Source organism: Leucopleurus acutus, assembly GCF_964270905.1.
Source record: "Leucopleurus acutus genome assembly, chromosome: 11".
Taxonomy (NCBI): domain Eukaryota; kingdom Metazoa; phylum Chordata; class Mammalia; order Artiodactyla; family Delphinidae; genus Leucopleurus; species Leucopleurus acutus.
Window position 1 is genome coordinate 78,925,181 of NC_139152.1, and position 21,389 is coordinate 78,946,569.

At 43.0% G+C, this 21,389-nt stretch overlaps 1 protein-coding gene across 1 annotated transcript in view; it reads right to left on the reverse strand.

Annotated features, from left to right (window-relative positions):
* The window catches only part of CCDC38 (coiled-coil domain containing 38), a 41,202-nt gene that overhangs the window by 18,448 nt on the left and 1,365 nt on the right, over positions 1-21,389 (reverse strand). Inside the window, 5 exon segments of the mRNA XM_082850191.1 lie at positions 318-475; positions 11,762-11,842; positions 11,954-12,117; positions 14,466-14,530; positions 15,961-16,125. Of these exon segments, the coding sequence (XP_082706317.1) occupies positions 318-475; positions 11,762-11,842; positions 11,954-12,117; positions 14,466-14,530; positions 15,961-16,125 (633 nt within the window).

The following is a 21,389-nucleotide window of genomic DNA, read 5'->3' on the forward strand; positions in this document are numbered from 1 at the left end:
GGGCCCAGCCGCTCCACGGCATGTGGGATCTTCCCGGACCTGGGCACGAACCCATGTCCCCTGCATCAGCAGGTGGACTCTCAACCACTACGCCACCAGGGAAGCCCTCCATGTATATATTTTTATTACTTCATATCTGAAATTAACCTGAATTTCCAAATTAATAATTTATAATATCAGAGATAGTGGGATAGTGGGTTTGTTCAGGTTCTGCTTAAAATAAAAATTCTGACTATTTAATAAAAAACAAACATTGAGGCAGAATATTTTAGAATTAGGGATATTTACTTAATTGAATTTAAGAATATGGGACTTACTTGTCATTATACTTGGAAGCTTGACATTCACATTTTCTTTATTCTTTGACACCCTTTTCGTTGCTTGCTGGATTTGCCATTGTTTTGGAGACAGTTTCAGCAGAAAAAATCCATAGTGCATGTACTCTTTAAGGAGGAATTCTGTTTTTGCTATTTCACTACTCAAAAGAAATAAAGATATGATTAGATATACCTGTGTGAAATCATGTTCATTTTTTAAAAAACATTTTACAAAAGTCATTTTCTTGGTCATGTATTTGAATAATAATTTGTTTAACAAATATTGTAAATATGGCCATAAAAATATGGGCTTCGGGCTTCCCTGGTGGCGCAGTGGTTGAGCGTCTGCCTGCCGATGCAGGGGACACGGGTTCGTGCCCCGGTCTGGGAAGATCCCACATGCCGCGGAGCGGCTGGGCCCGTGAGCCATGGCCGCTGAGCCTGCGCGTCCGGAGCCTGTGCTCCACAATGGGAGAGGCCACAACAGTGAGAGGCCCGCGTACCGCAAAAAAAAAAAAAAAAAATGGGCTTCAATAAGATATGAGACAAGAGGCAAGAAACCTGTAGGACGGCTTCCCTCGTTACACAGTGGTTAAGAATCCGCCTGCCAATGCAGGGGACATGGGTTCAAGCCCTGGTCCGGGCAGATCCCACATGCTGCGGAGCAACTAAGCCCGTGCGCCACAACTACTGAGCCCACACTCTAGAGCCTGCGAGCCACAACTACTGAGCCCATGTGCCACGACCACTGAAGCCCGCGTGCCTAGAGCCCATGCTCCGCAACAAGAGAAGCCACTGCAATGAGAAGGCTGCATATTGCAACGAAGAGTAGCCCCCGCTCACCACAACTAGAGAAAGCCCCTAAGAAGCAACCAATGCAGCCATAAATAAATAAATTTATAAAAAGAAACCTGTAGGAATGTTATTTGAATAAAACATGCCCGAGGATATGCACACATAGAATAGACTGATGATCGTGTTACTGGGCAAGGCCTCACTGCCCAGTGCGCATAGATGCCAGTACTATGGCACCGGCTTTTGAGAAAAGAAAGAGCTTTACTGAGAGGTTGAGCGGCAAGACGACAGGAGGCAAGCCTCTCAAATCTGTCTCCTTGCCTGTCAACCTCTCAATAAAGCTCTTTCTTTTCTCAAAAGCCGGTGCCGTAGTATTGGCTTCTATGCGCATCGGGCAGCGAGCCCTTGCCTGGAACAATTTTGGCGACCACAAAGGGACATAGGTCTTCTGAGTGCCTGCCAGAGGCACTGTGGCCCTTAGTGGAGTGTGTGCCTTGCCACCAATCCAGAGTGGCTACCTAGACCGAATCTGTCTAGAGGGTCACCTGTCAGGTTCCTGCTTCCCCAGCCTGGCACTCCAGCTTCCTTGGTGCTACTTTCACTTTTGAGAAAAGAAGCAACTCCTGGATCAGAGGTCTTTTGGGCGAGTAAGCTCATTAAAATGCACCTGTGCCTGTCTAGTAACCTTGTTGGGATTATAATTTAGAGCTCCAACCTGGGGAGATTTTTGTTGGGTTAGATTCCCAAACCTTGGGTTAGAGTCCCAAGGCCAAGATCATGGGTTAGAGTCCCATATTAAGGGAGACAATATAAAAGGTTCTAGCCACTGAGGTACTCAAAGGATGGGGTTAGAGTCCCAGGCCTTTGGTTTCATTGTTTATCTATGTTTGTCTGTGTCTGACTGTTTTATTTGTTAGGATTGGCTGATAGCGGTTGGCTTTTGTATGACTGTACCAGAACTTTATTAAACCAGATATGAATGAGGGCCCTCTGACTCAGGAGACCAAAGACATTGCTCCCTGACTAGAAACCTTGCCTTATGGAGGTGTGGGTTTTTTTTTCTCACTTGTCCCTAATATGATTGCCCGAAGGTATTGATACAGGGGTGTATTCTTAATGGAACCAGCCCTGATTACCTTGTTGGGGTGAGAGGGTAAAGGAGAAATGAGGGCGTGTAAAGCAGGAAAATCCTCCATCCCAGAGGAACATACCCTGTTCTTGGGTTAAAGGAATTCTATATAATTAGACACATTTTGGTTTTCCCTTACTGAGAATTTTAACCCTATTTTGCATGAGCCAAACTAACAGGGAGTTAGCATTGAACTGCTTTTAAGTCTCTCTCTATGTAAAAGGAAAGTTTGCTTGGAGGAACAAACATTGGTGGTGGTGCTTAAGGCCATGGACTACATACCTGGAGGCCTTGGGCTGAATGCATTCCACCTAGAAATAGCCCAGACGTCTGGATTAGCTCGTCTGTGATCTCTGCTGGGGAGGTAAAATGTTTTGGTCGTCTACCAGGAAGATTAAACACCAACATGCTCAGAAAGGAAGTGAGGGCTTGGGTATTTCAGCCTGTATCTTCCTGAATTCCTCTCTCAAATTCAGCTCCAACTGAGTCTAAGACAGCCTCCTCACTTCACTTTCTTCAAGGTGGTCCAGTCACCTCTCTCACCCTCCTCCTCATCGGGTAAGTTTTCTGAACTGGCGAGGGAGACAGTCTGGACTTTCACAGGCCCCTCTGCAGTAGGCAAGCCTGCCCTTAGCACACAGGGGAGAATTATTAGGAGCCTCTGGCCAAATTGACTACAGTCTTGGAGCTGCCGGGCAGCTTCCTCAGCAGCTGGTAGCATGCGTGACTTTCAAGCCACAGTTCTTGGCAATCACCTCTAATGGAAAGTTTCCAGTGTTCCCTAAGTGAACCCTCACATCCATGCTGGCCATCTTTGACTCCTCATTGGATTCTCGGGGGAATTCATACAGCCAAGTTGTGAATAGTCACTACTTCATTTGCTTGCTTCTTTCCAGAAACCAACTAGGAGAAGAAATTGGTTCCCAAATTGTACGGTTCTTGCTTTCTCCCTCACACCTCTTGAGGCTGTCTGCTGTTCTGGGTGGGGTGGGGTCGGCGGGAGTGAGGGAAGGCCATTTTCTAGAGGTTTGCAATCCGTAGACTGTTCTCAGCTCTTGGGTTTGAAACCTGGGGTACTGGCTGTTGACTTATGAGTTGCTTGTTTGCACACTCTCTCCAAACGTCCATTCTCAGGGGGGCCAGCTAACCCCTCAGAATCAGCACTAAGGTGGAATCATTGAGTGGGCAAGCCCTGAGTGTGCCCAGGTGCTTCCTACAAAGGAACAAAGTATGCCCTGAGCCCCAGATTGGCAAACCCTGGTGCTTTCCTTCATCTCCCATGAACTCAAGGGTTTTCCAGGTGCATCCAGCATTGCATCCCACGGACGTCGAGTCTCTGATAAGACTGACGTCGGGCCCAATCCATGGAGGCTGGGAAGAGGCAGCAGGCATTTGCTAACGGCAGTTGTTCCAGGCTCTTCCGTGTTTTTGCTGGCCAAGAAGTAAAGTGCTTGGAGCACAACGATGGAGGCAGCCCGGTCAGCCAACAACAGAGCTCCTGCTTCACGAAGGGGCTTTTTTTTCCTCCAGAGGATGGACTTCCACATGGAGAAATCTTGGCTGTCCTACCATCAGCTCTGCCTTGCACTGTGAATATCAACTTTCCTCAGATCAAGAGGTAGCAGGTACAAGTCACTTGACTGTTTTTTCTAACTTATTTTGCAATTTTTTCAGCAATGTAACCAAATTAGGTCTTTATATCACAATAAGAATTTGCAGAATAGATGTAAAATCATGGTTCAGAGGCAAGACCCTCAGGAAAAGCCTGTCTTGCCTGCAGTCAGAGCCTAATGATGATCTCGACTTACTCCATTTGGCTTCGCCTTGGGCGCCCTGTGGCCCTCCCGCCATACGAAGGGGGAAGTCCTGCGTGGCGTGCCAAGACTTCCACCAGCAATCCTCCTACAGCCACAACCAGCCCTACCCTCATACCCTCCTTACCAGAGAGTCAGAAGGGATCGACTCCCCTCCCCGTACATGCCAGCGTATTCAGTTGAGTCCACGTGGTCCTCTGCCTCAGGCAGGGCAATATCCCTTAAGACAAGTTCCTGCCGATCTAGATGACCAAGGTCAACCCAGGGGGTTGGTATCTGTGCACTCCCCCCTTTTCTACCTCTGATCTATGTAACTGGAAAAAAACCATATTTAAAGCCCAGCTTTCTGTACATGCCTGATGCCCCCATTCCCTTGTTGGGGCAAGATCTACTAACAAAATTAAATGATTTTCTCACCAGACATTAAAGTACTCCCAGATCAAACCTGCGCCCTCTGAGCTGCACTATTACAACTGGGAGACCCGTCCTTGAGGAAATTCCACAAAAGGTAAGAGCGGATGTTTGGGCTGCAGGAAGGCCAGGGAGAGTCAAGATGCCTGACTCAATAGTAGTAAAACTCCATCCAGGCACCAAGGCTCCCAATTTAAAGCAATACACTTTAAACAGGCATTCAAAGAAAGGTGTAAACCCTCTGATAACCACCTTTCTTAAATGCCAATTAATCGGACCTCGTCAATCCCCATATAACTCTCCAATCCTGCTGGTACAAAAACCCGGGGCCAGAGATTATTGTTTTGTACAGAATTTGAAAGCCATTAACCAAACTGTAGGGGATATACATCCTGTGATGCCAAATCCTTATACTTTGCTTCTAGTAAAACTAAGGAAACTTCAGACCAAAATGCAACCCTCACTTTAAACTTTCTGGCAGACTGGGGACAAAGTCTCCAGGGGAAAAGTGCAAATTTCTCAACCGACTGTAAAATACCTAGGATTTGAGTTATCAAAAGGAAAAGATCCCTTATTGCTGGATCGAAGGGAAGCGTTAGCTAGGGTAGCTGTACCCACGACCAGCAGGCGACTGCTAGGATTCTTAGGAACGGCTGGGTTTTGTAATATTTGGATTCCTAACTTTGGACTCATGGCCAAACCCCTATACGAGGCTCTTGAAGGAAATGACAATGAGCCATTAAGTGCACTGTGGAATGCCGTAAGACATCTCATACCATACAAATGACTGAAGAAGTCTGTTCTAGCTGTCCTAACCTAACTCATCAGCCTTTAGAAAATGCAGATATGGATATGTTTATGATCGGGAGCAGCTTCGTGGACTGGGGACTCCAGAAGGCGGGGTACACAGGAGTAACTCCTCAGGAACCTTAGAAGCAGAAGCCCTCCCTCCAGGTACGTCTGCCCAGAAGGCAGAGCTCACAGCCCTCGTAAGAGCCCTGTGCCTCAGAGCTAAGAAAAAGGTAACCATTTATACTGAGTATGCCTTCTCTGTCATGCATGCCCATGGGGCCATGTGGAAAGAGAGACATCTACTAACATCAGGAAGGGAAGAAATTAAGAGGAGATACTGGCCTTATTAGACTCTATTATAATGCTGGAAGAAGTAGCCATAGTACATTGCCCGGGCCACCTAAAGACTGATATTAATAGAGCTAAAGGAAATATTCTGGCTGATCAGGCTACAAAATGGGCAGCCAGAACCCCAAACCCAGATCCTAAGGCCCTAGCACTCATTCCACTTACTCCTGTTCAAGCTCAGTATTTAGAAATGGATTCAGAGAGAACAGAGTAAGGGGGATTTCATGCTGATTCTCAAGACTTAGAGGGTGATCAGTACCAAACAACCAAACAAGGCTGGATTTATACTGAATAGGGACTAGTGCTCATTTAATGGAAAGAATTACTACTCATCTACATCAAGGAATGCATCACGGGAGGGAGGCAACCTATCATTGTCTACGACAGTTTATTGTTGGTCCACAGATGCAAAGGACCATTTAAAAGGTAATACAGAATTGCAGGATCTGCAACAGAAAAATACTAAAACCGGGCCACCCACAGTAATAAAAGGGGTGCAAACCCGACAGACAGAACCAGGAAATGACTGGCAAATAGACTTTAATATATGCTGGTATTTGTGGACACCTTCACAGGATGGGTCGAAGCTTTTCCACGTTGGACAGACAAAGCTTCCAAGGTAACAGAGGCCTTACTGAAAGAAATTATCCCTCGTTTGGGGTTGCTTCATTCAATTAAATGACAACAGAGGTAACTCAAGGGGTGTCTGCAACCCTCAGAATACCATGGAAGTTACATGCTTCATGGAGACCTCAGTCTATGGGAAAGACTGAAAAGATGAATCGTACCTTTAAAGACAATTGCATTAATATGTAAGGAAATCCACTTAACTTGGGATAAGGTCTTATACCAGTTTCCCTGCTTAGGGTAAGGGTAGCCCCTAGAAGTAAGTTCCAGTTGAGCCCTTATGAAATGTTATATGGGAGACACTTCCTGAAGACTAAGTATTATTGTAGTCTTGAAAATGATCATACTATAAAAGAATTAGATACTATAGAATGTGTACAGTCTCTAGGTGTTACTTTATCTGCTATATCTAAATATGTTTCTAGTCCATAAATGTTTCCCACAGACATTCCCCTGCACTGCATAATCTCAGGGGATTGGGTCCTCCTTAAAACTTGGAAAAATCAACACCCTGAGAATCAGCTGCAACCTGAGTGGAATGGACAATTCCCAAACAGGGCACACTCTCCATGGACTGGAGGAAACAGGAGGACCCAACCGTCCTAACACGGGAGGGAAACCCACTACTGATTTCCCGGCGCTCATTACACTTGTGAACCCTTAACTGACCTTAAATTACTTCTCCAAAAGAAACAGGAGAGCTAAGGCTCCACCTGGCCAGGAAGAGAAATGCAGACAGCTTCAACCTGAGTCCAGATCAGGCCTATATAAATCCAAATTCAATCACTCAAAATAACATATTTTCTTGCATTCCCAAAGAAATAAGGTCCATTTTTGAAGGACTGTTAAAATTAGGAGTTATAGTTCTGTGTATCTTAGAGTTAATCCTTTTACTCATCAAATTTTGTACTTATTGTCTGCATTTTATTTTAAAAAGGCCTCCCCAGCTCGCATGATGATTGCCAAGACGTAAGAGTTCAAGGTGGGACTCATAAGTAGTTACATTTAAGTGCAAAACAATTTCATTCCTCTTATAAAAATCTAAGCCCTTTAATCAGCAGGGAGCAGGTAGGGCGGTCTTGCCCTCTTTCCCTCAAGACTGAGGAGGTGTACAAAGAAAAAGGAAACTGAAACAGCATGTAAAACATTGACCAGGGGCTTCCCTGGTGACGCAGTGGTTAAGAACCCGCCTGCCAATGCAGGGGACATGGGTTCGAGCCCTGGTCCGGGAAGATCCCACATGCCGCGGAGCAACTAAGACCGTGCACCACAACTACTGAGCCTGCGCTCTAGAGCCCGTGAGCCACAACTACTGAGCCCGCGTGCCACAACTGCTGAAGCCCACCCACCTAGAGCCCATGCTCCGCCACAAGAGAAGCCACCGCAATGAGAAGCCCGCGCAGCGCAACGAAGAGTAGCCCCCGCTCAACCCAACTAGAGAAAGCCACGCGCACAGCAGCAAAGACCCAACGCAGCCAAAAATAAATAAATAAATATTAAAAACAACAACAACAACAACATTGACCAACTTAAACTGGTTTGCCTCAAATAGGTTGTTGATTCATCAAACTTTGAGTTATTTTAAAGACGGCACCGTGCATGTGCTAGACAGGAACCCATGTCTCCAGGATGACCCCAGAACAAAGAATCTTCAGTCTACGAACTTAAAGAATAGAAATGTTGCCACCAGAGCCCTTTACAAAGAGAAGAGTCCTTAAATGAGGAAAATCTGGCTTCTAGCAGCTCAAGTAGCTTATGTGGACTGACTTAAGACTAGCCAATCAGCTTATTCCCCCAACCCCTCACATTTCGCCCCAAACCCTGGATCAGGGAGACAGATTTTAGCCCTGCCTCCTGCCTCCTTGTCAGTCAACCTCGCAGTAAAGCTCTTTCATTTCTCAAAAGCCCGTGCCATAGTATTGGGTGCTATGTGCATCAGGCAGTGAGCCCTTGCTTGGTAACAATAGATTTACTCTCCTTATTTCTGAGGGAAATATTGTGTTAAATTTCAGACATAGGGAGAAATTAGAAGACAGCAAAAGATGGCACTTATGTAAGAAGAAGAAGGGAAACTAACACTCAGCGAGCATCTATGGACCGGGTAATATGCAGGGCACATTGCATGTATGATTTCATCCTCAGTACAGGATAATACTGATGATAATAATAATAATACATATTGTTATTCCTATCTTTTGGAAAAAGAAATAAATGACTTGCGAAGTCATCTGTGTGGTAAATGAGCAAAGTCAGCACACAAACCTGGGTCTGTCTGACTCAGATGCTCACACTCTCAACAATACCCGGTGACTTGGACAGAAAGCCTTCCCCCAGCCTCGCATTGCTTTCCCATAAAATCATGTTACAAAATGGACCCAGAAGGAATGTTGAAAATAACAATGAAGGTCCTTGTGAAAGGGAGCTCCACTCTTATCCTTCAGAGCCTGCCTTATCCATACCCTTGTCAATACCCTTATCAATATTACTCCTCTATCTTCAGCCTCAGTACTTCTTTTGCTCAGAACCTCCCTTAAGTCCTGCTGGGAGTGATATTCAAGAGTCAATAAATGGCGGGCTCATGTATCAGCCGTCAAAAGATGTTGGGAACCCCTCATTCTACCACCACAGTATTTTTAGACTGAAAGCCTCTCTGATGTTCTACAAGGAACAGGATTAAAATGGCTACAACTGCACAGCTTCCAAGCAAAAGCTTCAGAATAAGCTCCCTTTCTCTGTGTAAACAGATGTCCAGCCCTCCCTTCAGCAGAGGGCCTCTGTGGGTCATCCTGAGCCCAAAAAGAGAAGAGGAAATATATAGCAGATGCTTGCATCTCTTTGCTCTGTTAGCAGCCTGTTTTTCATGACCTTTTGCACCTTTTTAGTGTGACAAGACACATAAACGACAAGCAAGTTCTCTATGGCCAGGCTGTTTGGAAGGTTTAACGGGGTGGCAATTGTGTATAGTTACTGTACTTTATGCAAACATAGAGGCTGGTACTCTAGTTCTATGAAGAGAATCTTCTAACTACATCATGGAGGGAAGGAAGGTAGGACAGGATTCTTCAACTTGGAGCACTTTCAACCTTAGGCTCCTGACGAAAGAGGCTGCTGAAGCCAGAATGCGTTTGAAACACACATTTTGTTAGTAGCAATAGTTTCCAAGAAACTGTCATCCAGTTCATTTGCTGTGTTTCAGACAAGCTATTGTCTTCCTCCCAAAAAAGTCTGGGATGTAAGTCTAGGACTTAGTTTTAGAAAAGAGAGAAACACTGAGTCCTCAAAAAGAAAAAACAAGTTTTAGCATGACTCGATACCAAGACCAAGTGTCTCCTGGATCGTGAAATTTCTGTTTAAGGATGTGACAGAAGGAAGCTTCTTGAGATATTTAAAATTAGATCAAGTTGACATCCACTTGACCATAGAAGAAAATATCCAAGGTTTAAAAAGAGTAGCTGGTATTAGAATAATTTTATCCCAACTCCTGCTCCTGTAATTTTTGTCATTATAAATCCCAGTTTTTTACTCTTTTTTGAAAAATTTTATTTTATTGAAGTATAGTTTACAATTTGTTAATTTCTACTGTACAGCAAAGTGATTCGATTATATATATACAGATACATTATTTTTCATATTCTTTTCCATTATGTTTTATCACAGGATATTGAATATAGTTCCCTGTGCTATACAGTAGGACCTTGTTGTTTATCCATTCTATACAGAATAGTTTGCATCTGCTAATCCCAAACTTCCAATCCTTCCCTCCTCCTCCCCCCTCCCCCCACCTTGGCAACCACAAACCTGTTCTCTATGTCTGTTAGTCTGTTTCTGTTTTGTAGATAAGTTCATTCACGTCATATTTTAGATTCCACATATAAGTGACATATGGTATTTGTCTTTCTCTTTCTGACTTACTCCACTTAGTATGATAATCTCTAGGTCCATCCATGCTGCTGCAAATGGCATTATTTCATTCCTTTTTATGGCTGAATGGTATTCCATTGTGTATATGTACCACAGCTTCTTTATCCAGTCATCTGTCAATGGACATTTAGGTTGTTGCCATGTCTTGGCTACTGTCAATAGTGCTGCAATGAACATCGGGTGTGTGTATCTTTTCGAATTATGGTTTTCTCTGGATTTATGCCCAGGAGTAGGATTACTGTATCATATGGTAACTCTATTTTTAGTTTTTTGAGGAACCTCCGTACTGTTTTCCATTGTGGCTACACCAATTTACCTTTCTATCAACTGTGTTGGAGGGTTCCTTTTTCTCCTCATCCTCGTCAGCATTTGTTACTTGTAGGCTTTTTTTTTTTTTTTTTTTTTTTGCAGTACGCGGGCCTCTCACTGTTGTGGCCTCTCCCGTTGCGGAGCACGCAGACGCGCAGGCTTAGCGGCCATGGCTCACAGGCCCAGCCGCTCCGCGGCATGTGGGATCTTCCCGGACCGGAGCACGAACTCGTGTCCCCTGCATCGGCAGGCGGACTCTCAACCACTGCGCCACCAGGGAAGCCCTACTTGTAGACTTTTTAATGATGGCCATTATGACCATTGTGAGATGGTACCTCACTGTAGTTTTGATCTGCATTTCTCTAAGAATTAGAGATGTTGAGCATCTTTTCATATGCCTGTTGGCCATCTGTGGGTTTTTTTGTTTTGTTTTGTTTTTAGGCTGCACCGGGCAGCATGTGGGATCTTAGCTCCCCAACCAGGGATCGAACCCATGCCCCCTGCATTGGGAACGCAGAGTCTTAACCACTGGACCGCCAGGGAAGTCCCCATCTGTATGTCTTCTTTGGAGAAATGTCTCTTTAGATCTTCTGCCCGTTTTTCGATTGGGTTGTATTTTGGTTATTGTCTTATTTGAGCTGTTTGTATTTTTTGGAAATTTAGCCCTTGTCCGTTGCATCATTTGCAAATATTTTCTCCCAGTCTGTAGGCTGTCTTTTCATCTTGTCTATTGTTTCCTTTGGCTTTACAAAAGCTTGTAAGTTTGCCTATGTCCAATTTGTTTATTTTTTGCTTTTATTTCTACTGCCTTGGGAGATTGACTTAAGAAAAATTGGTACATAAATCCAGTTTTTAATATCAACCAAGTTAGTTTCAACCAAGTGTAAGTATAAATATAAAAAATACTCCCAATTATAATTGTAAGATGACTGTAAAAATATAAAAGCACCCCAATTTCAGAGATGGTAAAATGGGGGAAGAACAGTGCCTTAGAATGAAGATAAAAGGACACTTAGAAAATAATTTATTGTTTACCCCTAACATTGCTTTACTTCTTTTCAACTAATTTCTTGGTTTCTGTAATGACAAGTTAGAGAAATGTTTCAGCCAGAGGTCACTGTGTCCTGGCACCCAGGTAGAGATAATCCTTGATCGACAGATTACTTATTTTTAAAATGTGATAATACTTATGAAATCATCAACTGATAAGGATTAGTCCCACTGAGGTCTTGCCAGGCACAAGTAGGTTTCAGTGGGGCAAGGACACTTGATGAGGAGAAGACGGTGCCCGGCCTCACCTTTTCATCAACTGTACCTCCATACTCGCCTTCTTCAGCTCTGCTGTCATTTGGAGTTTGTTTATAGTTTCTTGTGCTGCCCTGAAAAGAAACAGATTTGTTAGTTTGCTTTGTACTGGGCTGTGTTCTGAGAAACTAAAAAGAAGAAAGAAGGAGGGAAAAAGGCGATCTGGCCAGAGTGAAAAAACGAACATTTTAAGAGCATCTACAGATCTCTGGTCGTTTTCTCGAAGGAACTCTTCAAAGGCCATTGCGTCTTCTTCGAGCTTTTTTTCTGCTTTCATGAATTGTCTTTCCTTCATTATTGTGTGTTTTTCAAACTTCTGAATTGTGTTTCTTTTGGTTGACAGAGCATACTAGGAATATTGAAAACAGAAGTGCATCAAGAACATGATTCCACATTTCTAGCACATTTCCATGGTCTCACAACAAAGGGAAAAATAACTGGCCTGGTCTGTGATCACTTGTATTAGAAATAACAGTATGCCCAATCTTGGGGCTACAGCCTTCATTGCATGTAGGGATTTTATTTTCAGGATAGTTAGAACGGGGACTCATGCCTTTCTTTCACTTTTATAAAGAGGTTCAATGTTGTTCCAAAATGGTTCTGCAGATCAAAATAGCTACGTATCCCCTCAGGCTCTATCCTAAAAAAAGGGGGTGGTGGTCCATATCGCTCCAAAGAGCAAGTCTACTTAGTATTATTCAGTGTCCCTCCAATACTTTCTGGGCCTTGGGAAATTGGGCTGTCTGTAGCCACAAAAGCTTTCCTGTAGGAAGTACCATGGGAGAGTCAGGTTCCAGTGATTCCTCCAAGGGGGTAGGAGGGTGGGGGGGTGTTTAACCAGCCTCAGAGCATCCTGTTTAGATCCCCAAATACAACCTTGATAGCTAGCTGCTTTTTTTTTTTTAGTACATAAGAATCCACTTGGGTTTTTAATGCCATGCATGAAAAATAAAGTATAAACAAAGCCACATATATTATAATATAAATGGATTAGAATATGGAAATGAGATAACTTTAAAGAAACAACAACCAAAAGTTAGATACTCCAAGTTTAAAACCCCAAGATATTTCATTTATTACTTTGTTTGCCAAGTAGTTACTGAGTGCCTGGTGTGTGCCAGGTCTGTTTTTTTTTTTTTTTTTTTTTTTTTTTTGCAGTACGCAGGCCTCTCACTGTTGTGGCCTCTCCCGTTCTGGAGCACAGGCTCAGCAGCCATGGCTCATGGGCGCAGCCGCTCCACGGCATGTGGGATCTTCCCGGACCAGGGCACGAACCCGTGTGCCCTGCATTGGCAGGTGGACTCTCAACCACTGCGCCACCAGGGAAGCCCCCTAGGTCTGTTTTAAGTGGTACTGATAGAGCAGTGACCAAAATAAACAGCAATGCTTTTACGAAGTATTCATTCTAGTAGAGCAAGGGTGTCAATTAAAGGAGAACAAGTGGTCCAGTGGGCAAGGGCAGGGGTTTAGCCCAGGAAAGCCTCACTGATATGGTGAACGTTAAACAGAGACTGGAAGGAAGTAGGACGCAAAGCATGCAGATATCTGAGGGAGAAGTGTTCCTCCCAGAAGGAAAAGCATCCTGTGCAAAAGTCCTGAGGCAAGAGCATGATTGGTGTGTCCCAGGAACAGCAAGGAGGCCAGTGTGGCTGGAGCAGAGTGGCAGAGTAGAGAGTGGTAGGAATGAGGTCAGAGAGCGAGTGAGCTGGGGACCAGAAAAGTCACCAGAGGTTTTCAGCAAAGGAGGGGCAGGTGTGGAGGACAGGCTGAGTTCAGAGAGCAAACATGCGAGACCTGTGTTCAGAAGGTCTAACGTAATTCATGCGAGAGCTACTGGCAACACGGACCACAGTGGCAGCAGAGGAGGTCATGAAAAATAGTGTGATTACAGATATAGTTGGAAAAAAATATATTCCAAAGGATATTTGGGTGTGGGCTGTAAGAAGGAGGAGTTGAGGATAACTCCAATATTTTGGGCATAAACAACTGGAAAAATGGAATTGCTGTTTACAGAGATAGGGAGCACTGCCTGAGATTCCAATCTGCAGGGGCAGGAAGTGTATAGCAGGGGCAGCTCTGGCAATGCAAAGTTTGAGATGCCTATGGAGCATCTAAGTAGAGATGTTAAGAACTACGATTACAGTTGTTGAGTCTGGAGTTGCGTTTGTGAGTCTGGAGTTCAGGAAAGAAGATCAGGCTAGAGAAGTAAACTTGGAAGCTGTTAACAGGGCAGTAGAATTTAAAGCCTCCAGCCTGGAGAAGGGTAGATAGAGTGTGGGGTGAGGTGTGAGCCCTGGTCATTCCAGCATTTGGAGATAAGGGTGAAGAGGAACAAGAAAATTATGAAGGAGTGAGCTGCCAGTGCCATGGAAGAACCAAGACATAGAGAGGCCCAGAAACCAGCTGAAGAAAGTGTTTCAAGGGAGGGTGATCACCTGGGCCAATACCTGCTGGAAGTGAGTAGAGGGAAGACTGTGAAATGACCATTTGAATTTGGCAATGGAAGTGGTGTTGGTGGAATGATGAGAACAAAAGCCCCGAATGAAGTGGGTTTAGAAGAGGCTAGATCTTCAAGGTAGGAAAGGCAATGTATCTGGGGCATGAAATGGAAAAATAAAATGTCCAGGTGAAAATTTGGCAGGTATATGCAGGAAGTCTTCTATTTGGCTAATGGGAGAAAGAAATTATTTTAACTACCTCGAGCATAAATCTGTCTCTGTGGTCTTTAATAAATTCATGGACAGTCCTTTTTGTGTCTGCACCTTTAAAGAAAATTGAAATAGACTTAGGTTTGATTCATTATCCCTCAAAGATGTATAAAATAAAAGGTATGTAATTAAATTATTGCATACAGTATGTATCTGACTTAAAAAAAATACCTTCAGATAAACCTTTTCGTAACCACTGAAAAATTACTTTAATAATATTAGCTACCATTTATTTTATGCCCATATTCCAGGAACTTCACTAGACTTTTAAAATATATAATTTAATTCTATTAATAACCCCAGTAAGGTTCTTATTACTATCCCCATTCTGTATGTGAGGTCCTGAAGCTCAGAGATGTCAAGATGCTCGCCCAAGACTGCACAGCTAACAAGTGGCAGAAAGGTATAGTCCCTGGTATCACCGTGTTGCCCAGCATTTGCCTATTTTTCATACAATTACAGTGCAGAATATGCACCTCCAAGAGCTTCTAAATAAGTTAACATGGCTTCCTTCTTCTACATTAATTATTGAATTCAAAGTCCTTTCCTAAGTGATTTTCTTGTTCTCTGAAGATTTTTTTGTTTTCCACAATTTGGGAAAGTACATGGATTTTGGGAGCCAAAGAAATTTTTTTTTTTTAGTTACCACAGCAAATGCTGGGCACTCCATGTGTGTTCATCCTTCCTTCCTTTTAATTTTCAATTTAAAAATTTGGACAAGACACATTTGGGGGAAGATTTTATGACTCCATCATCGTACCATTAACCACTTTAACCTCATTAGCTTCAAACTGCTATCAATCTCATTTATAGACACTTCTTGATCTGATGAGTAAGAAACGCCCATGACATTTTGATGACCAGATTGCCCTCATTCATAGAGCAATAATGAATAGCTTGTACTATTTTAACAGGTTGACTTCAAAGAACATTAAAACAGGTTATGATTTTTTCAACAACAGGCAAACTTGCTTAATTCTATGAGCTTCTCAATTCTGGACGTAAGAGTTTCATGGGCTGAACAGTCAAGGCTCCACTTTAGAAAGTTTCTGTATTTCTACATCTGAAATGAGATGAGTGTAAAAGGTAGAACTGAGTGTAAAAGGCAGAGCTAATAGCTCTAATACTGTATCATTTTGGCTGTGACCTTCTTCCTTAGAGCCACGAAAATGAGTCATAGTCTATTTCTTTTCGCAGCTGCTGAACTTCCCTGACCAGGGATGGAACCCGCGCCCCCTGCAGTGGAAGCATGGAGTCTTAACCACTGGACCACCAGGGAAGCCCAAGTCTATTTCTTGGAAAAGGTATGTTTTCTTATTTAAAATAGATTTTCTCCCAACTCTCAACCCCCATTTACAAAGACCCCCTACCATATTATGAGACTGCATACTTCGTTTTTCTCACCTCCAGAAAAGCCCCCAAACCTAACATTAACAGTAAATATTCAAAACAATATTCTTAATCAAACAGTAATTTAGCCTTACCTTCTGTAAATCTGAGACTAAGAGTGGGATCTAGCCCCGGTGTTTCAGTTGAGGTACCACCTGTGTCAGCGAAGATTCCCATTTGGCCCAGGTATGAACGATTCTTCATTCGGGATGAAAAAGTAGACTTTTGGTAGATTTTCATGCTGTGTTCATAAATTTTTCCTGCCCAAGCGAAAAAGTTTAACAGAATTTCTAATATACGAAAATAATGTGTTAAAATAGTGATTGTATATAAAATTATCATGTGCAACAAGCCCTTTTCTCATTACTAATTCGTTAAACAAGCAACTTCAAGTTCTTTTGTCTGAAGGATTGTGCCAGTTTTCAATTCCTTCTCATATGAAGCTGAGCACAAAGATCGGAACGTTCAACCTTGATTAAACATAAACTTCACAAACAGGAGACTGGAAAGTGTTCTGGTTTTATTTTCACGATCTCGTCTTGCTCAAAATGCAGGTCTCTTGGAGATTCCACCGATTTGAAAGGATTGGTTCTGTGGAACTGAAAACTTGAGAGCAAATGGACCTCCCCAGTAGACATTAAAAAAAATCAGGCTTCCCATTTCTTGAATCTTTTCTCAATATCGGATACTTTCAAACTATAGAACACATGCAGAAAACCATGACCTCACAGCTGAATTGGTTAGTAAGCATTTCTAGATTTTTTTCCCCTCATTCTAATTAGGATTTAAAAAATTTTTTGTAATCAACCTTTACTTCTAGTGATAAGCAAAGCAAACCTCATGAAATCGGAACCATGGATCTGCTTCTGTACTTGTATGACCCTGAGAGTGAGTGCCTTACTTGCCACACCTTCGTCCCAGCCCACTGATCTTGTCTTTATTTAAAATTTTGATATTTTATTCATCATGGATTTTTTTGCATTAATTTTAATTTCTTACAATAGTGAATTAAAATGTTGCTTACTCTGATTGCTGAGTTTTTGCCTCCCCCTTAAATTTTGCACCCAAGGCAAGTACCTCACTTGCCTCACGCTAATCCTTGTCCAGATTTTTATATATATTTTTTGTATCATTCAAATTTCTCAATGAGCTTATGTAATTTTTACAATGAAAAAAATAGCAATGATGTTTTCATTTGAGGGAAAAAGGTATTCAGGAGTTTATATAAAAGGGTGTGCTCACAACAGGAACAATGGGACAAAACATCCTATCTCAGGTTGCCCGTTTAAATACTTTTGTTTTAATTAATTTATTTTTGGCTGTGTTGGGTCTTCGTTGCTGCACGGGGGCTTTCTCTAATTGCAGTGAGTGGGGGCTACTCTTCGTTTCGGTGCGCGGGCTTCTTGTTGCGGTGGCTTCTCTTGTTGTGGGGCATGGGCTCTAGGTGAGCGGGCTTCAGTAGTTGTGGCACATGGGCTCAGTAGTTGTGGCTCCGGGGCTCCAGAGCACAGGCTCAGTAGTTGTGGCACACAGGCTTAATTGCTCTGCAGTATGTGGGATCTTCCCGGGCCAGGGCACAAACCCGTGTCCCCTGCATTGGCAGGCGGATTCTCAACCACTGTGCACCAGGGAAGTCCTGCCCATTTAAATATTGACATAAGCCTCCGTAATCTCAACGAGTCACATTTAAGACCCAAATGTCCCAGCAGCACTGTAGTAGATGATCAGGAATGCAGACTTTGGAGTCGACAAATCTGATTTTGAATCTTGATTTGGTACTTACAGATATGTAAGCAAGTTCATTTAACATTCAAAATATATTTCTGCCTACTGTGTGTCAGGCACGGTTCTGGGTGCTGGAGAGAGGGCAATTTTTTTTTAAAAGAACAACAAAAAAAGATAAAAACCATTGTTTTCATGGAGCCTACATTTTAATCCCTTAGCATCTCTGAGCCTCAGTTTCCTTCCATAAAATGGGAATAACAGTTCCACCTCTTAAGGCTTTCATGAGGATTCAATGAGGTTGTACATAAACAACCAAGCAGGATGCCTAGAATACGGGATGAATTCAGTAAATGGGAGCTACCAGGTGCTAATCATTACTCATTAGCCTGTGTTTTTACTTCTAGTGACTATAAACACAAAGATGAACAGGAGAAAAAAATATATTAAAGCGTATAAAAGAGAAAATATTAATAAAAACCTACAACATTGATACTATACTTTTCCAGATTACTGAAGTTTTTTCACAGGCATTAGGTTCATTCTGACAGGTAGAAAAGCAAGGTTGGTGAAAAATTGATAACAATCTGTTGGGTTGATGTATTTGCAATTTGGATGGCTAATACTAAAGATTTGCAGGAGATTTTCTTAAATTTATGCTCAGCACTCATCCCCACCCTTAAGATTCTGCTCACCTCTTTCTTGTCACATTTCCCCCTCTTCAATTCTTCTATTTAAATTCACTCCCTTCCTCATCCCTACTCTCATTCCCTTTATCCTCAAAGTCTATCTGCAATAAACACCTTTATCCATAGGTTCTGGCACTTTTTCACTCATAGAAAAACTGGAAGTTCTCATTCCTCTAAGCCAACTGCTAATAGCAGACGTCTGCTCTTACTTCATCTCTTGGGTAATTCATAGCACACGTAAAGAGAATCAGTGGTCTCTAGAAGTTGTTATACTTCTATATTTCCATATGTATTAATCCCCCTATTGATTAATGAAGGGCTAGTGATGACCATAAAGGAGAAGAAGAGAACCAGCTATGCTTAGGAAGGGATTATTAAGTTCCCGAACTAAACCAATATGGTGTACCAACCAGGAAAAATAAGTAGAAGCTGGTGAATGTCTTCGTTGTGCAAAATAAAAATAGCAGAATGACTAAACAAAGGCTCTGTACCCAAATGAATGGGAAAATGTTGTTGGATTGCACAGCGAATGCGTGCAAATTCACATCTAAAAGACATGTACAAATCCAACTTCTGATGGATGAAAAAGATAAAGAGCTCAGAAAACCAGGGATTGAAAATGGTGGTGTGTGATTGCAAGCCATCAGTTTTACAGGCTTGTGATTAAGAGCATGGACTCTCATTATGCTCCTTCATACTCACCCCTCAATTTCCCCCTCTTTCAAAAGAGATGGTAAGAATAGCACCTACCTTGTGGAATTATTAGGGGAGTTAGTTAGCATATGTCCCGCCCTTTGGACAGCATCAGGAGCACAGTTAAGTGTTACGTAAGTGTAAGCTCATGGAGAAAGCGCTCTAAGGAGGGAAGATACTTGGTGTGTTTGAGAAACAGCAAGGAAACTAGTGGAGCTTAAGCACAGTGAACGGAGGGGAGTGACAGCCAAGGTCAAAGAGACAACAAGGGCCCTGTAGGTCATTTACTCAGTGGAATAAAGATCATTAAATGAATCACTCTGACTGCTGAGCTGAGAAGAGACTATAGAAGAGGTTGAGGGTCAAGTCGGGAGACCTGTTGGGAGGTTACAGCCATTGAGAGGCAAGAACTTATGGGGTCTTGGGATAGTAGTGGAAGTGGTGAGAGGCGGTCAAATTCTAGATATATCTGGAAAGTAGAGACTACATGACTGGCTGGTGGTTTGGATGTGGGGTATGAGATAAAGAGCCCAGGAAATAAAGAATGGAGTTGCCATCAACAGAGACAGAGAAGGCTGTCTCTGGGGAAAGGGGTGGGTGGGAAGAGCAAAGTTTCAGGTTAGAACATGGTAAGTTTGAGATATCTATCAGTATTAGATATCTAAGGGGATGTGGGTATAAAATATACTGTTCTTCCAAGTGAACACCATGCTGGTTGGTTTAATTCTTGCATTATTCTAACATTATGCAATCACACGTGGTTACCACATTATATAAAAGACTGAGTCAGGTCCTTTGATGCGTGTCATCGTAGGGGCAGCACGAATGGCACTGTGGAAGGACCCTGGCCTTTGGGAACAGGCAGGTTTGAATCCTGCCTCTGACTCCACCCAGCTCTTTCTCTTAGGCCTACCCGAGTAAACGCAGCGCACCTGAGCTGCTGCTTCTATCAAGTATGGATACTCATACCTTTCTTACAGCCTTGTTGCAATTTCCAAGCACAGATAATGTATGGGAAGTGCCTATTGATGATAGACTGATAGGGAAATAATTGCTTATACTTTCTTCAGAGTAGATATCCAGATCTGTCCTCTTTCTGGTCCACTTTGTCTTGTGAATAACCACAGCACTTGAAAAGAATAGGAGAGGTAAGTGACAACTAGCTTTCCTAAGGAACCCTGAATTAAAGTTATTGAAACCCGGTCGTTTGAGAGGATCTGACCACCAATATCCATACAAATTTGGGAATCTGACTCACCTTAGGGCTGATTCTTATTATTCCAATCTTTGTGGAAGTGGAGAAAGAGGAATTTTTTTTTTTTTTTTTTTTTTTTTTTGCGGTATGCGGGCCTCTCACTGTTGTGGCCTCTCCCGTTGCGGAGCACAGGCTCCAGACGCGCAGGCTCAGCGGCCATGGCTCACGGACCCAGCAGCTCCGCGGCATGTGGGATCCTCCCGGACCGGGGCACGAACCCGTGTCCCCTGCATCGGCAGGCGGACTCTCAACCACTGCGCCACCAGGGAAGCCCTAGGAATGGGGTTTTATAATGTCCAAACCTAAAGTCCCAGACCAATTCTAAATGAATTCACAATAACAATATCTAGCACATGTTATCTGAAGCAGTTTGTGTTTGATTTTCTCGACGACTCTCTCTACAATTCAATGAAAATGGATTTGCAGATTCTCTTATTAGGAGATAGAAAGCTCTGTTTGTCCCCCACGTGCAAATGAAGATTTAGACAGATTCTCTCAGACTCAATGCCTTTCAAGTTTTTCCCACCTCATTCCGGCCCAGTTGGACAAATACTAGGAGAAAGGGCTGTGAACTGTGTCCTGGGATAGTGTGTGGAGACCAGCACTAGCAATTTTTTATTTACAGGAAAGCCGGGAGCCACTAGGTCCTTGGCCTACTCTGGGACCCGCCTCTTTTCATTAGGTCAGAAGCAGAGCGTGACGGTGAGGAAATTACCTTCAGCTTGACCTTTAAGGACCTGCTGGCGTCAAGCTAGCTATTTGGTATGGGCTTTTCTGTTGACATTTCTGACGGCACCTTTTGCAAACTGAAAATATTACTGGAGTTCAAAAGGAAGGAAGAGTAGGGGAAAGAAATAGCCAATTTGAGTCCCATGATGTGAAAAGTACTTTGTGAACCAAAAAGTGCTACAGGGATGCTGGTTATTTCTGAGGAAAAATGTGTTATCCTCACCCCTCTATAATTATTTAACAATGACCGGAGGAGAGAAGTCCACTCTTAACCTTCTTGCTTCTGCAAACTTCTTGTTTGCAGGAGCTTTTTGGGGAATGTTGTCTATCTGGACTGTAATTGGATACACTCAGTTCACCCACAGATATAAATTCCCGTGAAGAAAAAGTATGATTTCTTTTAGACTTACCAAGAGCTTGTACGCTTTAAGAACAT